Here is a 17,163-nt window from a genome sequence, read left to right on the forward strand (position 1 = left end):
GCCTGCTTCTCCCTCTGCCTGTGTCTCTGCCTCTCTGTGTGTGTGTGTGTGTCTCTCATGAATAAATAAAATCTTAAAAAAAAAAGATATCTATTAGACACCTAGTTGGAGATGTCAACTAAGTGAGTAGATATAGGAGAAGGAAGGTCTGGGCTGGAGATGGAAATTTGGGAGTTTTTAGCCAACATTGAGATGCTCTTTAAATCATGAGGGGATAGGAGAGTTGGGCAAATTATACAGGGTCTTTAGGCTACTGTAAGAACTTATAAACTTACTTAGGGAGTGAATGCAAACTAAAAGAAAGGGTCCTATGATTGAATCTTGGGGCACTTTAACATTTACAGGTTAGAGAGAAAAGGAGGAACCAGTAAAGGATAGAGATGGAGCAGCGAGTACCTTGGTAAGGACAACCAGGGGAAAGTAGTATCCCAGAAGCTAAGTGGAAGGAGTAATAAGCTGTCAGATGCCACTGACACATCAAGAGGAACATTGATATATTTAGCCACATGGCTATGAGTGACCTTAATAAAAGATGTTTTGGTTGGGTGGTGGGGGCAAAAACTTGGGAGTTCAAGAGAGATTAGGGTCAAAAAACTATTATGAGGGACACCTGGCTGGCTCAGTGGTTGAGTGTCTTTGGCTCAGGTCGTGATCCCGGGGTCCTGATATTGAGTCCCATGTCAGGCTCCCTGTGAGGAGCCTGCTTCTCCCTCTGCCTGTGTCTCTGCCTCTCTATGTGTGTCTCATGAATAAATAAATAAATACAATCTTTTTAAAAAACTATTAAGAAAATTCATTTGTAATCAATTATCTAACTTTGACCACTGACTAGAGATTTATTAAGGATTATTAATTTTTAAGACCTGTTGTTTTATTTTTTTTTAATTTTTTTATTTATTTATGATAGGCACACAGTGAGAGAGAGAGAGGCAGAGACACAGGCAGAGGGAGAAGCAGGCTCCGTGCACCGGGAGCCCGACGTGGGACTCGATCCCGGGTCTCCAGGATCGCGCCCTGGGCCAAAGGCAGGCGCCAAACCGCTGCGCCACCCAGGGATCCCTAAGACCTGTTGTTTTATATATATACATACACATATATATTAGAAGATTTTTATTTATTTGAGATAGAGTGAGCAAGAGAGATAGTAGGAGCAGGGGGGAGAGAGAGGTAGACTCACTCAAGAGGGAGCCCCATGCAGGACTCAAGCCAAAAGCAGATGCTTAAGTTACTGAGCCCCCAGGTGCCCCTATATATGTATGTGTGTATATATATATATATATATTTTTTTTTTTTTTTTCTTCTGAGAGCCAACGTGGGGAGGGGAAGAGGGAAAGAATCTTTTTATTTAAAAGATTTTCTTGGGCAGCCCCCATGGTGCAGTGGTTTAGCACTGCCTGCAGCCTGAGGTGTGATCCTGGAGATCCAGGATCGAATCCCACATCAGGCTCCCTGCATGGAGCCTGCTTCTCCCTCTGCCTGTGTCTCTGCCTCTCTCTCTCTCTCTGTGCCTCTATGAATAAATAAAATATTTTTAAAAAAATAAAAGATTTTGAGAAAGAGCAAGTGCGTGTGTGCGCATGAGCAGAGGGAGGGGCTGAGGGAGAGAGAAAGAAAGAACCTCAAGCAGACTCCCAGCTGAGCATGGAGCCCCACTCCAGGCTTGATCACAAGACCCTGAGATCATGACCTGATCTGAAATCAAGTTGGAGGCTTAATTGACTGAGCCACCCAGGTACCCCCGTAGTTATATACATATTTTAAAAAGAGTTCTTATCTCTTAAGTCATATGTTGAAGTGTTTATGGATGAAAGGATGACACCTGGGATTTATTTTTACTTCATCCTTTGGAGGTGCAGAAAGAAAGTGGGGATGGGATAGTTGCCCTTATTTCCACTTATAATTATTGAAAACTGGATGATGCATACATGCATTCTCTACTTTTGGTTGGAAATTTCTGAGTTAAGAAATTGGAAACAGGGCAGCCCAGGTGGCTCAGCGGTTTGGTGCCGCATTCAGCCCAGGGTGTGATCCTGGAGACCAGGGATCTAGTCCCATGTCGGGCTCCCTGCATGGAGCCTGCTTCTCCCTCTGCCTGTGTCTGTGCCTTTCTCTCTGTGTGTCTCTCATGAATGAATAAATAAAATCTTAAAAAAAAAAAAAAAAAGAAATTGGAAACAGATGCTTTACAATAAACTTTCAAATAATAATTTTACGGATAATATCAATCATTTTGTGTCCTTGAAAAACTAAAGAGGGGGGCAGCCTGGGCGGCTTAGCAGTTTAGTGCCGCCTTTGGCCCAGGGTGTGATCCTGGACACCCAGGATTGAGTCCCACGTCAGGCTCCCTGCATGAAGCCTGCCTCTCCCTCTACCTGTTTCTACCTCTCTGTCTCTCTCTCTCTGTCACTCATGAATAAAGTCTTTAAAAAAGAAAAAAAAAAAAACACTAAAGAATACACATTTAATCTGGAATATATTTTAAATAGCAAGAAGGGATGAGACTCCAACTCTGGTGAATAACTTCCAGAATAGCTAAGATTGGCCTGCTTAAGAGGAAAAAACAAAAAACAAAAACAAACAAACAAACAAAAAAACATTAACCCAGGATTTCCAGCTTTACTATCCTTTTTTAAGATTTTTATTTATTTATTTGAGAGAGAGAGCATGGGGGAGCATGTGTGCAGAAGCAGGGGGAGGGGCAGAGGGAGAAGCAGACTTCTCACTGAGCATGGAACCCCACACAAGGCTTGATCCCAGGATCCCGAGATCATGACCTGAGCCGAAGTCAGATGCCTAAGTGAGCCACCTAGGTGCCCCTCCAGCTTTATTATCCTATGGTCTTTTTTTGGTTTCCTTAACTTTTTGTTATTGAAGTTTTCCCCTAGCAAGCTCAACTTGCATCTGGATTGCAGGGTCCCACTATAGAAGCAGCAGCGGCTGCTCACCACTAGAGGGACCCTCTGACTGTAAGAGGTTAGCTACACTACCCACTCAGCAGTTGCATGCACTAGATCAGGGTGGCAGAGACACTTATACCTAAAATATGTGCAGATTTGATTCCTATTAGGGCAGTTTTCTCCTTACCCAGTCTAAAGGAGGGCTATGCCTATGGCTTAAACTCAAATTCAAAACTGAGAATCCCCAGTTCCTTTTTCACTCCAATTACTTGTTCTAGCAGTTTTCTTTTTATCACATCTATTCTCCCACACCACCTTACACCTAAATTGTTCTAGTCTAAATCTGCTTTTCTATCCACGTTTACAGAACTTTGTCAACGGATTTGTCTGAATTATTTTGATCATGTCCTACTTAGAGGCAAAAAAAAAAAACAAAAAAAAAAAACCAAAAACCAAACATACTACAGTTCCTTACTGCCTACACTTTAAAATAAATTCCCCAGCCTAGTGGCACCTGAGAGGCTTAGTTGGTTACACGTCTGCCTTTGGCTCAGGGTCCTGGGATCAAGCCCAGGTTAGGCTTCCGGCTCAGTGGGGAGTCTGCTTCTCCCTCTCCCTCTGCACTCACCTACCCCATTCATGCTCTCTCAAATAAATACTTTAAAAAATTCCTCAGCCTAGCAGGCAGGATTTCCTGCTTGGCCTCCACCTATACCCACTCCAAGATTCTCAGTCAGATCTTCACCATTGCTTCCACTGCGGGCTTCTCCTTATTCTCTGAAACAGACCCTTCTCATGCCTCTAGGCTCTGGGTTCATGTGCAACTTTCTCCAATACTTCTAGTCCACAGTAGCCTCTAATTTTCTTCCACCTAATATATTGTGCCATTCTCTGAGAGAACTGAAATCCTTAACCATAGCCCACCTAAAAACATTGTTTTTGTGTGCTCCTTCTGAACACTGTAAACTCTTGAAGGTCAACTACTTCTTTGGACCTCCAATTGTCCAGGGCACTACTCATTAGCTGCTGTGTAAGTAGTTGTAGACTGATCTTAACAAGATAAAGAACAGTATTCAGTTAAGTTGCTTCTCTCCAAAGCTCCCGTCCCCACATGCCTTAGAACAAGCATCCCCTTCTTTGGTCTAGTTTCCGTCATAGTAAAAGAGCCTACCTAGGGACGCCTGGGTGGCTCAGTGGTTGAGCATCTGCCTTTGGCTCACGGGATTGAGTCCCGCATCAGGCTGTCTACAGGGAGCCTACTTCTCCTCCCTCTGCCTGTCTCTGCCTTTCTCTGTATCTCTCATAAATAAATAAAATCTCTTTTAAAAATGGTTATTCAAAAAAAAAATAAATATAAAAATGGTTATTCAAACTTAAAAATTGAAACTGGGGGTACCTGGGTGGCTCAGTGGTTGAGCATCTGCCTTTGGCTCAGGGCGTGATCCCGGAGTCCCAGGATCGAGTCCCACATTGGGCTTCCTGCATGGAGCCTGCTTCTCCCTCTATGTCTCTGCCTCTCTGTCTCTCATGAATAAATAAAATCTTAAAAAAAAAAAAAGCCTAACTAATAACAAAGCTCAACCTCACAGAAGAGGAAAACAGAACTGAGGGAAGCAGTATCTGTGGTCTTCCAAGTGACACCTTAACCCCGGGTCGGGGAAAGGAAAGAAAAGGAATCCAAAGGCCAACTCATCTCAAGCTTGCTTTGTCATTTTCCTTTCCTCCTAAACTTTTTTTTTTAAGATTTTATTTATTTATTCATGATAGACACCGAAAGAGAGAGAGGCAGAGACAAAGGCAGAGGGAGAAGCAGGCCCCATGCCAGGAGCCCGACACGGGACTCGATCCCGGGACTCCAGGACTGCGCCCGGGGCCAAAGGCAGGCACCAAACCACTGAGCCACCCAGGGATCCCCCTTTCCTCCTAAACTTGAGCAAGATTTTGACCTTTGGATTCCCAGACCCATCAGTTAAAGTAGGTTGCCACTTGGTAGGCAACAGACCTGCAGTAATTCCCTTCATATTCATTCACAGCTTTTCCTTGTCAGGTTGAAGTTGTGCAAGCGGAGGGGTGGCTGGAAGGTAGGGAATGAAGCCAGCACCAGCCTGCACCAGCCTGCAGGCAACTGACAAGGATGCAGCATCTGCTCAGGGCAACACAAAACAACACTGAGCCCGAGCTGGGGCTGGAGGGTGGAGCAGATGGTATAAAAAGAATCAGGAAGAAACAAGAGTTCTAAATAACTGATGAAAGTTTAATACATTAAAACCAGATTATTTATCATTTTTATATTACATTTGCCATTTCTGAAGAATACAAAGTAGAGGCAAATAGTGACACTTCATAAAAATGTTGATTTCCCATTCTCTTCCCTAAGACCCAGCCTCCCTCAAATATTACCTCCCACCCCCTACAGAACTCTGTCCTGAATAAAACACTTAAATACATCATAAATAGTAAATTATGAAAAAAAAATAGCAAGAATTGTTTCTTTCCTTCTTGTAAAAAAGAACATGGCAGCAAAGACAGGCAGCCAGAAACTGGCTGGGGGTGTCTAATATAGACAGTTACTTGGGGGATGGGCTAACCTACTATCAAGGCTGGGTGGGATGGAGACGGGATAGTATTCAACAATCTGCCTGAGATGCCAGACTCCCTTCTTCCCCTGACAGGAGGTAGAGGACCAGAGGGGGGACTGCAACTCTTGGAGATGGGGAACAGACGGATTACATAGCTCCCATTTCTGAGTTCTCTGCATGAGAAGGGACAAGACATGTGGCACAGCAATGATCTCACCTAGGCAAGAGTCTGCTGGGTCCCCATGAGTCTAAGTGAATATTCTCTAGCCTCATAGATACAGACTGACTGTTAAACGGACACAGGTGCCTCCTCTCCACCTCAACTCCTCGAACAGCAGAACACTGTTGGAAAACATAGGGAAGAGCAAGAAGAAACCTCCTTTTGAGAAGGATTCAAATTCATTTGATTAAGTCTTCATATTTAGAAAAACAAGCAGAATACATTTGAAATTGCAAAACAGTAATAATTGTGATGGCCTGGCAGTAAGTAGGGTCCCACCTAGCAAGGGCTCTGATCTTCCGGGCCCATGACTGCCCTACTGGTTCAACAAAAGGGGTAAGGAATACCCCATGTCCCACTCTCTCCATTCCTTCAGCCTTAAGAAATTCATCAAGAGAGAAGTTAGAGGAGCTACTCCTGGCAAAGCAGTTCCATACTTCCATTTTTCAAACACCAAGGGGCTCTTCTGAGGGAACCCCTCAAATAGGCATCTCTCCCGACATTTCTGCAGTTTTGATCTAAAAATGCCTGGCTTCAAATTGTGTGCTGTGTGCTAGCTTTTTCCTTTTTTAAGGAAAAAAAAGGAAGGTGGGAGTTGGTTTAACATCCTTACTCCCCAAAACCTTTACAAAGAATACAAGGGTCTTCTTCCAGAGAAAGCACAAAGGTGGAGATAATGTGCCAGCCAATCAGTCCTGAGGAAATTAAAGAGTCCAGCTCCTGGTGAAAGGTAGATGAAGAGGAAGAAAATCACCAGGTCCAACAACTCCACTTCCAGCAAGAAGAATGGGAGTTTGAAAACAATTCAACTGTGGAAGCCAGATGAAAACTCGTGTCACCCAACTAGAAGTGGAGAGGATGCTGCTGTCCTCAACTGTCTTGAGGCACTAATGCCCATTCATAAGGAGAGGGAAGAAGAGGTTCTTCTTCAGAAAGGAGACAGAGAGCTCCCCTAGCCTCCATTACACTCCTTTTGTGATGACCACGAAGAAGAAAACTCAGCATTGCTGGCTTTTTGGGATCACCAAACTGGTAGAATCTGGTTCCAGATCTTCTGAGTTTTTTTGCTCACTGAAAAGGGAAAGGGTGTAAGGTTAAGATGTGGACTATGAAATGAGGCAGGAATGGAATTCAAGTTAATTTCAGCCTGACTGGCAGAGTTAAGAAGTTTTCTTCTATTTAATCCCCAGATTCCAAGTATAAGGTCCCCACAAAATTTAAAAAGGCAAGCTTGACGGGGTACTCAGTCCCTCTAACCCTGCCAATTAATTCCCTGTTTCATTCCATCAGTGATCCTCTTTATACCCTTCAAAGAAAGCATTCACTGCCCTCCCACCATCCCAGACACTCACATGGGTGAACTCGGACTCTGCAACTTCAGGCTTTTCCAAGAGGGTTGAGCTAACAGGAGAAAAAAAATGGAGGCAGAGAGAAGAATCAGAAGATAAAAAAAGAGAAAAAACAATCTTCTCAAGTCAAATCTCGTACTTCTTCATATTCCACTTCAGGGTCAACTTAGGATTTAGACAGAAGAGATGAAAAAACTACCTGATTCAGTAGCATGTTGTTTTAATTAACTATTTAGCTTCTTTTTTTTTTTTTTTTAAAGATTTTTTTTTTAATTTTTTTTTTATTTATTTATGATAGTCACGGAGAGAGAGAGAGAGAGGCAGAGACATAGGCAGAGGGAGAAGCAGGCTCCATGCACCAGGAGCCTGATGTGGGATTCGATCCCAGGTCTCCAGGATCGCGCCCTGGGCCAAAGGCAGGCGCCAAACCGCTGCGCCACCCAGGGATCCCAACTATTTAGCTTCTTAAGTACTACAAGATATTTCCTAATATCCTCCTTCCTTCTGCTCTTAATTCTCAGGTGTGGTAGGCACTTAGTGATCACTGTTGCCTGATGTTTGTGCCACTGTGTAATTCTCTCCTCTTGAGTGTGAGCTGGATTTAGGGACTCTTCTTCCAGAGGACAGAATGCAGCACAGGTGATGGAAAGTCAATTCTGAGATTAGGTCACAAAAAGACCCTACACCTAGCTTCCTCTTGGGCTCGCGCTCTCTCACACTCTGCTTTGATGGAAGCCAGCTGCCACATGGAGAGCGTGTGATAAGGAACTGAGGAAGTACCACTGGCCAACAGCCTGTAAGGAACTGAATCTTGCCAACCACCACATAAGTGAGCTTGGAAGTTGATCCTCCCCCAGGATGAGCCTCCAGATGAGACTACTTCCCTGATGTACAGCTTCACTGTAACCTCCTGAGAGACCCAAGCCAGTGACACCCAGCTAAGTCACACCTAGATATTTAAGCCACGTAAAATCTGAGATAATAAATGTCTGTAGTTTTTAGCTGCCAAGTTGGGGGTGGGGGTAATTTACACAATAATAAATAATATACATTTTTGTACCTGGAAGTAAAGTGCTGCTGAACTAAAAATCTGAAAAGTGGAAGTGGCTTTGGAAGAGGGGAAGTGGGCTTTAAGGAAAGTTTTAGTGAAAGTTTAAAAGTGGGATGCCTGGGTGGCTCAGTGGTTGAGCAGTCTGCTTTTGGCTCAGGGCATGATCCTAGATCCCAGGATGGAGTCCCACATCGGGCTCTCTGTGGGGAGCCTGCTCCTCCCTCTACCTATGTCTTTGATTCTCTGTGTCTCTCATGAATAAATAAATCTTAAAAAAAAAAAAAAAAAAGGTTTAAGGGCAGCCCCGGTGGCGCAGCGGTTTAGCGCCGCCTGCAGCCCAGGGAGTGATCCTGGAGACCCTGGATCAAGTCTCACATCAGGCTCTCTGTATGATGCCTGCTTCTCCCTCTGCCTGTGTCTCTCTGCCTCTCTCTGTCTCTATGAATAAATAAATAAATAAAATATTTAAAAAAAAAGGTTTAAAAGTGCCATGAATACACTATAGAATTTTAGACTTGAATGAAGGCATTGCCAGTGTGGGTTCACAGAAAAGAAAAATCTTATTGGAGACTGAAGGAAAGGGGATTCCCTGTGCTATAGTGGGACAAAGTTCTGCAACAATGTCATGCACGGTTATGTGAAAAGGAGAATATGGGTCTAATGCATTGAGTGATCGAGCTAGGGAGAATTCTAACCAGAATGCTAAAGGTGCCACCTGGTTCCTTCTTAATGCTTACAGTAAAATATGACAGAGGAAGAAAATTCAGTGAATTTAATAAAAGGAAGACTTGCCAGGACTTGATGGTTTTGAACATTCTGAGCCCCTCTAGATAGTAAACAATGCTTACATTAAGAAACAACTTGTGAGTAAGGATAAAACCTGGGTACTGCCAGGAAAATGTGGTCTAAAGAAAAAGCCAAGGGTATGACTATAAAACATTTTTTTAAGACTGGAAAAATCAAAGTTGGTTCCTTAGAATAATATTCAAGAAAAGGCCATTCAAAAAGATTAATGTCTCCTAGATCCTCTCAACTTCCCAACAGGATCTCTCATAAGCACAGGGCTTATGAAAGAGGTATCTGTGGGTGTGACTTTTGTCTAGAGGACTGAATCCCAGTGAGACTCACAGGAGGCCCACAAAATCTTTGAGGGCACTCTAAAAGCAGAAACATTATCAGCTTGAACTGAAAGGGACAGACACGGTGCAAAATGAAGAAACCACTGGACCCCAAAATTGTACTGGCAGGAAGCAGACTGAGAAAACTACTCAGCTGCAAACACATTCTAGCTTTCATAAAAAAGGAAGATCCAGGAAGCAAAACCAAGAGTTCAAAGGGTGGAGCCAAGAGTCACGGAGAATTACTCCCATGCCTTTTCCCTGTATGTCCCCTGATCAAAGAAACTCTAACAATTGCTGGATTTTGGACTAGCTATGCAAAGTGACTACTCTGTGCCTTGCTCACTCCTTTTTTTGAACAGGAATGTGTTCAGTGGTTACCTACTTACTGCCTCATCACTGTCTGCTGGGTGTGTAGGGAGAAAACAGCTGTCTTTTTAGTTTCACAAGTCCAAATACTGAGAGCAGCTATACTTAAGGAACACCACCTGGGGAAGTTCATCCAAACCAAGACCTAATTCAGATGACAAAATTCTGGAATTTAAGCTGCTGCTGTAATGGGACGAGACTTTTGAAGACCATGGGAGCAAATGAATGCATTTCACACATGGAGGGATATGAATCATTGGGGGCCAGAAGACAAGACTGTGATAGGTTGATTTTTTAGGTGGCTTCCAAATGAGCTCTGCTTCCTGGTATTCACACTGTTCTGTAATCTATTCCTTTTGAGTGTGGGCTACATTTAGTGACTAAAATGAAGTACAGGTGACAGAATGCCAATCCTGAGATTAGGTCACAAAAAGACTATGGCTTCTACATAGGTGCATGCTTGTTCGCCATGAGGGTAGCGAGCTGCTATGTTTTCAGTTGCCCTAAGGAGAGGCTCATGTGGCAAAGAACCAAGGGAGGCTCCCAGCCAATAGCCAGCAAGGAACTAAGGCCCTCTGTCTACCAACCCACAAGGAACTGAATCTTGCCAATAAGCATATAAATGAGCTTAGAAATGAAGCCTCTCAGTTGAACCTCCAGACAAGATGGGAGCCCTGGCCAACACCTCATGAAAGACCTTGACCCAGAAAACCCAGCTAAGCTGTACCCACATTCCTAACCCACAGAAACCATGATACATGTTTGTTATTTTAAGACACTAAGTTTTGGGTTAATTTATTATGATGGAATAATCAACACACCATGTAACATTAAATCATAATCTTTTACCGGATCCTTTTATAAGATTGACTATTCATTTTCTTCACTGCCCAGGAATTTTTCCAGGCTTACAAAGTAAGCTGAGAATTCTCACCTAACTCACCAGGAGATAAAGGGTTAGCTGGGAGGAATTTTGACTATCAGAATAGTCTGCACACTCCCCTAAAGATGCAGAGATGTTGACACACTTCTCCAAATCACTAAAGATGAACTAAAGGAAAGTAAACCTGCAAAAATCTAGTGAAGAGCAAAAGATAAACAATGATCTCTTGAAAAAACAAAATTATGGAGGTTCCCAAGGACCTGAAGAGAGAGATGAAAGGATTATATAAAGAGGCCAAGGAACCAACCTTGTAGTTTGCATTGGCAAAGTCTCTCCAACTACAGGTGAGAAATAGGGGTCAGGAATAGTCGAAACCTCACTGATTTTCTCCAAAGGTGGAGTCTGAGGTAAAACATCAGGACGACCGAAGTGGACGCCTGGAAAAAAGAAAAGGGAAGAAAATCAATCAATAAAAAAGAAGACAAAATGGGGTGGGGGAAATACAGAGGGAAAAAATGTAGCAACTTGGCTTTTCCTGGACAGGAATGGGGAGTAGAGGTCCTAGGCAGATAAGATAGGGTTCAGAAGGAAGGGAGGGAGCGCCCAATCACATGGGAACCCCAGCCCTGGCGCTGACCTGGCTCCACTTCCGCCTTGGTTGTCACTTGTGCCTTGTGCTCCCCAGAGACCGATGTCTGGTAAGTAATGCAGGAGTTGCCGCTGGGGCCTGCTCGCCGAGAGAAAGATGAGCCAGACCGAAACTTTTTGGAAGGAGAGGGCTTCACTTCAAAAGGGAAAGAGAGAGCCTACTTAGCACCCACCTGAGAAACCATCACCAAGACATAGCCACAAGTCACTAGCATCCCCAACACAAACCCAAAGGTGCTCTGCAAAGCGGGAAGGACTAGTGTCAACAAAGACAGGCTCTATGAACTACTCTTCAGAGGAGAGGGTGTACACCTTGGTTCACTTCACTTTGGAAAGCAGAGAACCTAGAGGAAAGGAGACACATACATATCTTTCCCCTACTACATGCAACTTCCTTGGCTTCACTTCCACCCGAGGAGATGTCCTCCATTCCGTCACTCCCTGGTTCTTTAATAGCAGCCTCCAGTCCAAGCTGACAAAGAGGACCTTCTCACTCTGCATCCTTGTAGCACTTAGCACTCGGCACCATGATACTTTACACTTGCTTATATGTCACTCTGCAAAGACTTTGAAAGGATTCTCCATGTTTCTTAAGACTGTCTGGCATACCTAAGTTCTCTCTGCCACACTGAGGGACGACTGAGGCCCTATGATGAAGAGATGGGAAGAAGGAGTTGGAAGTCTGCCAGCAGCAGCAGCATTGGAAGGTTTGGAAAGAAGAATACTGGCACATTCCAACCAAGAAAGTTGAGGGAAGAGAGTAAGAATCACTGCTAAGCATAAATCAGTAAATGCTTCTCCAAGCCTCTGATCCTAGTCTGAGAATTCCTTGGCACTAAGGATAAGAGAAAACAGAACACCGGTAATATCCTTGCCTGTCTCTGTCTAGAAGGCTGGCTCTATCTTGGCCTATGGCATGGATCCTACTCCCATGACGACACATTCTCCCTCCCCAGAACGTGTTTCCAGAAATGGCCCTCACCTCAATGATGCATGAAGGGAGAGCCAGGGGAAAAGCAGCAACTCGGAAACCATGGGGACGGACAAAGTGACATAAAGACAGGTAGCAGCTCTCACGGGACATAGGTGGAGCAGAAAGGGCTTTGGCAGTTCCCTGGCAGAGGTGTCTTGCCCACCCATCTCCCGGAGCAAGGGAATCCCTGGGGGGTCATCTGGTAGTAACCACTTACAGGGTATCTTCTTGAACACTGTGTTGCACATGAAGCGCTGGAACCGTTCAGCATAGAAGCCTGGGCGGTGCACCGAGACGGTGTCCTGCAGAGCAGAGAGAGGGCTGCATGGTTAAAGAGAGGCCCAGCAAGAGAATCACTGTTTAGTCCAAGGGCCATTTTCTCCCAGGCTGAGACCCTAACCAAAGGGTAGAACCCACAAATGAAGAATGAAAGAAATTGAGGGAGCAAATCAGAACTGAAGGAGGCAGGAGGACAGCCTCTAGCAAACTTATTGATACTCACTCCATCATGTACCAGGGCTTTCCAAGAGTGCTCCAACTTCTTAACAAACCTGCCAAGAAAAATGTGTATCACCAGAGTCACATAGTTTTTAAATGACACAGTTATCTCTTACGGAGCTAAAGAAGCTGGAAAAGAATTCCCTCTCTCACACTGGCTTTCCAAGGAACAGACACAATAATACTCATTCAGCACAGAGATCAAAGCTGTTTCTAGGAAAGTCAATTACCTCCCCTGAGGAAAAAGTGTAGTTAACATGTCCCTGGCAAGTCAGGGACAAGAACACTGACTGCAAAAAGGAGAAATGAAGGGACAGATGGGCACACCTGGAAGGGGAGATGACAATACCCTGAACCAGTAAACTGAGTATTGCCCAGTCCTCGTTAGTAGCTGAAATCTTACAGGGGTAAAACTGGGATCCAGCATTACCAGCATCTCCCTCACTACCACTTCACTGCTTCAGTTCCATAGGTTAATACTTGGCACAGAACACAGTGGTCCTCTTGTTTTTCCTCCAAGGAAAAGAGGAACATGTTTCCAGCTATATCCCAATGTGGAGTATGACTCACCTCACAGGTTTTTCACAAAGAGCCAGACAGATGGTGTATTCTACCCAGGTGCTTCTGAGAACTGACTCAGCTCTGCACAGAGGTGTATGTTATGTTTGGGAAGATGGCAGGGTAACGAAGCCAGGGAGACAGGCAAAATCAAGGAAATAAACCACCATTTGAAACCTAACTGAGGTAAGCAGCTAGACTGCAATTCACTGTTCCTGTTTCAGGGAGAATTTAGTGATAAACCCATCCAGAAAAGAAATGAGTGGTCATCCGCAACCATTCTGCCCCCTCATTTGGGATCCATATGTTCCTCACCTGTAAGACTGGAGAATGTCAATGATCCCAATATAAAGCAGCAGCCTTTCCCCTTTACTATTACGGGCAGGGATGCCACCCATACTGTTCCGGAAGACAAGAAGAAAACAGTAAGAAAATCTCCACCCTAGCATATTGGGGCTTCTCTTAACCTCGAATCAGATCAGGACAGGCAACTGAGACATCAATATAACTGTCCCAGCTTCCATGAACTGGGGAAGAGTTAAAATCTTCCTCTAACCCCAAGAGCGACTCTGCAGTATGTATTATAACCTCTTTCTCTCCAAGTCTCACATGCCTGCCTCTCCAGCCCCAATTCCACCAAAGAGACTCTAAAGTTACCCCTACTCAGCAACACATGACACCCTCAAGTAACCTGAACTTCCTCAGTATTTTCATATTTTAATTCACGCCCACTAGGACACTCTTCTTGAGAGTCACAGTAAAGTATACCTTAAAAATGAAACCATCTACAAGACATTTATGATGCTCCAATAAATACACTTCCTTGATAGATCCATGATGGTAAGAAAGATGCCTTCCATAAAGTTGCCTATAGTAAATTACTTATGAGGAAGTTATAATATGCAGACATGTGTCTAAGACTCTGAGTATATATTTTTTTTTTGGTGTTTTAATTTTTTTTTTTTTTTTTTTTGGTGTTTTAATTTTGAAAAGCTCTCCTTCCTGGGTGGACTACAAATCCCCAATTTAAGACCTCTTCTTTTCCTTTCACATTCTTAAGAAGGCTTGTTCTACAGTTTTCTAAGCCTTAATACTGTTAACTTCTCTGCTGAATTGGGGCTACTCTTAACCCAAAAGCTGTATCTTTTCCTCAGTGAGTCTACACTCCCCTTCCCACCGCCCATGAACCCACTTACTGGTCATCAGTCTCCATAGTGCCGCCTCGCCTTGCCTCGCCCTGGATGGATTCCATAGCTGTGGAATAGAGGGCCTTTTGGGGGGCTGGTTTGCGAGTGTCAGCTGAGCACTGTGCTTCATTGCCTAAGGGCTCTCGCTGTGCGTGATCTATGTTATGAATTGACATCAAGAGGCTATAGTCCATTATCTTGAAGCTCTGCAACACCTGAAGGTAGGAAAAAAGCCATGTTCTGAGCCTTGGGAAGTAAGAGGACTTTTTTTCAGGGTCTCACAGCTTTCCTAATTCAACTTTTTTTTTTTTTAAGATTTGAGAGAGAGGTGTGTGTACAGGGAGGGGAAGGGACAGAGGGAGAGGGAAACTTTGGCAGACTCCCTGCTCAGCGTGGAGCACAGATCATCCAAACAACCCTACCTCATGACCTGATCCAAAACCAAGAGTCAGACACTCAACTGACTGCACCATCCAGGTGCCCCTAAAGATTTTATTTTCAAGTAATCTCTACACCCAGCATGGTGGGCTCAAATTCACAACTCCAAGACCAAGAGTTGCATGCTCTACCAATTGAGACAGCCAGGTGCCCCAAGATTCAATTATTCTTGACAGGCAACCTCCAAAATTAACTACAGACTTATCCTATGTTCCTCCTACTCCCTGGTGAAGAATTTATTAACCTCCTTGGTCACTCATTATTTCTATCCCTTCAGCTTTTTTCTATTTGAGTAAATATATATTAGGTCATTGCCTAGCCCACAACACCCTGTTTGTTCTTTCTTTGTATCGCTTAGTGAAAAGAACATCAGAGTCTCAAGGAAATGAGGAATACATATTTGTGCTATAAAGAATTCATAAGGAAGGTCTGGTAAAAGTACATTTTGTGATGGAGTAGATCTGTTGCAGGACCTTATATGACCAGCTTCGACTTAGTTCAGTATTTACTGAAGCCCTACCATCTGCAGGCATTATGCCTGTCTATGGGGATACAAAGATACTCAAGAGAGTTTCTGTTCTAAACAATATCATAGGGCAGCCCTGGTGGCTCAGCAGTTTAGTGCCGCCTTCAGCCTAGGGCCTGATCCTGGAGACCCAGGATCGAGTCCTATGTCGGGCTCCCCGCATGGAGCCTGCTTCTCCTTCTGCCTGTGTCTCTGCCTCTCTCTCTCTCTCTCTGTGTCTCTCATGAATAAATAAATAAAATATTTAAAAATAAATAAATAAATAAACAAACAATATCATAATTTAAGAAAAGAAACAAATGTAAAAATAAATCCAATACAGTCTAATATGTGCAACAACAGAAGTGCTTACGTGATTGATAGGACAGAGCATCAGGAAGTGATATATAACTAAGTTTAGGAAGAATAAATTAGAAAATAAGTCCAAAGAAATAAAAGAAAGAATAGTCCAAGGCCTAGAAGCATGAAACAGCACATTACCTTCAGGTAGGTATAATCTGGCACTGCTAAAAGAGAAAATGCAAAGGACAGGTGTGGCAGATTACAGAGATTGCTAGGGGTAAAACAATGACAGGCCCAATGCATCATATTAAGGAACCTGGATTATATCCTATAGTTCTCAACCCTCTTTCCATCCCAGAACAGGGTGCAAAAAAGTATACTCCCAATAGTTCCAATAGTTTCAGTAGCCCACTTTGGTGATGCAGCTTAACCAAAGGTGGTTTGCTAGGCTGGTGGAGAAAAGGAGGAAAAAAGCATAGGAATGATTCTTAAGCATAGTTTGAAAACAACTCTCTGCTCTGCATCCAGTCCTTTCAACCAAAGAAGCCAAACTAAAATAGGCCATTACCTTACAGGTAGATGCAGAGTAAGCAAAGGACAAGGATGGACGTTACGGAGTGAGTAGAGGAAGACAATCCTACAACAGCAGTTGAGAAAGAAACAATCAGAGATGTAAAAAAATCAATAGAGAAAGGTGTCACAAAAAACAAAAGAAGGTACACTAAGAAAGCAGAAATAGGGATTCCTGGGTGGCGCAGCAGTTTAGCGCCTGCCTTTGGCCCAGGGCGCGATCCTGGAGACCCGGGATCGAATCCCACGTCGGGCTCCCGGTGCATGGAGCCTGCTTCTCCCTCTGCCTGTGTCTCTGCCTCTCTCTCTCTCTCTCTGTGACTATCATAAATAAATAAAAAAATAAAAAAAAAAAAGAAAGCAGAAATAGTCAACTGTCAAGCTGCAGAAAATTCAAGGAAGGACGGAGAAGTATTTTCTATTTGGCATCCCAGGTAGTCACTAGGGAGAGTAGCTCAACTGAAGGGGTGAGAGCAAAAGCCATGACAGTAGATTGAGGCAGGAATAGAAGATAAATAAAAAGAAAAAATAGAAGCATCATTACATGGAGACATTGAAAAAAGAATTGTCCTAACTTTAAGATAGAAGAAATAAAAGTTTGTATGTAGAAAGAAAACAGCTAGTAGAGGCTGAAGCCAGGGGAAGGAAAGGAAGGAAGTTGTGAAACAAAACCCTAAAGAAACAGTCCTGCAAAAGGGATTGACCTGGAAAACAAGCCACCAAGTTGGGCAAAAAGGAGATTAAAGATGAGTAAGGGTAGGGGTGCCTGGGTGGCTTAGTCATCTGCCTTTGGCACAGGTCATGTGGGATCGAGCCCCACATCAGGCTCCTTGCTCAGTAGGGAGCCTGTTTCTTCCTCTCCCTCTGCCTGCCACTCCCCCTGTTTGTGTTCTCTGTCAAATAAATAAAATCTTTTAAAAAAAAAAAAGGATGGTAAGCATAGATAGGTTTATAAACTGGGGATGGGAGCAGGACAAAAGGATGGTACAGAATAGAAGAGTGAGGTAGTCTGGTGAG

The 17,163-nt window shown here is 43.7% G+C and overlaps 1 protein-coding gene across 7 annotated transcripts in view; it reads right to left on the reverse strand.

Moving 5' to 3' along the window:
* Nucleotides 1-5,130: 5,130 nt before the first annotated feature.
* Nucleotides 5,131-17,163, reverse strand: part of PIP5K1A (phosphatidylinositol-4-phosphate 5-kinase type 1 alpha) — a 43,400-nt gene continuing 31,367 nt past the window's right edge. For 4 of the 7 annotated variants that reach the window (XM_077842298.1, XM_077842295.1, XM_077842294.1 and 1 more), the window contains 8 exons: nucleotides 14,340-14,545; nucleotides 13,459-13,542; nucleotides 12,590-12,638; nucleotides 12,305-12,389; nucleotides 11,104-11,250; nucleotides 10,774-10,903; nucleotides 7,049-7,097; nucleotides 5,131-6,767 (listed from right to left, as the gene is read on the reverse strand). In XM_077842298.1, coding sequence (XP_077698424.1) covers nucleotides 6,765-6,767; nucleotides 7,049-7,097; nucleotides 10,774-10,903; nucleotides 11,104-11,250; nucleotides 12,305-12,389; nucleotides 12,590-12,638; nucleotides 13,459-13,542; nucleotides 14,340-14,545 — 753 coding nt within the window. In that variant the 3' untranslated portion in view covers nucleotides 5,131-6,764. The remainder of the gene's footprint in view (nucleotides 6,768-7,048; nucleotides 7,098-10,773; nucleotides 10,904-11,103; nucleotides 11,251-12,304; nucleotides 12,390-12,589; nucleotides 12,639-13,458; nucleotides 13,543-14,339; nucleotides 14,546-17,163) is intronic. The other 3 variants (XM_077842296.1, XM_077842297.1, XM_077842300.1) reach the window with 3 other exon arrangements.

This window comes from Canis aureus, chromosome 12 (genome assembly GCF_053574225.1).
Source record: "Canis aureus isolate CA01 chromosome 12, VMU_Caureus_v.1.0, whole genome shotgun sequence".
Lineage (NCBI taxonomy): Eukaryota > Metazoa > Chordata > Mammalia > Carnivora > Canidae > Canis > Canis aureus.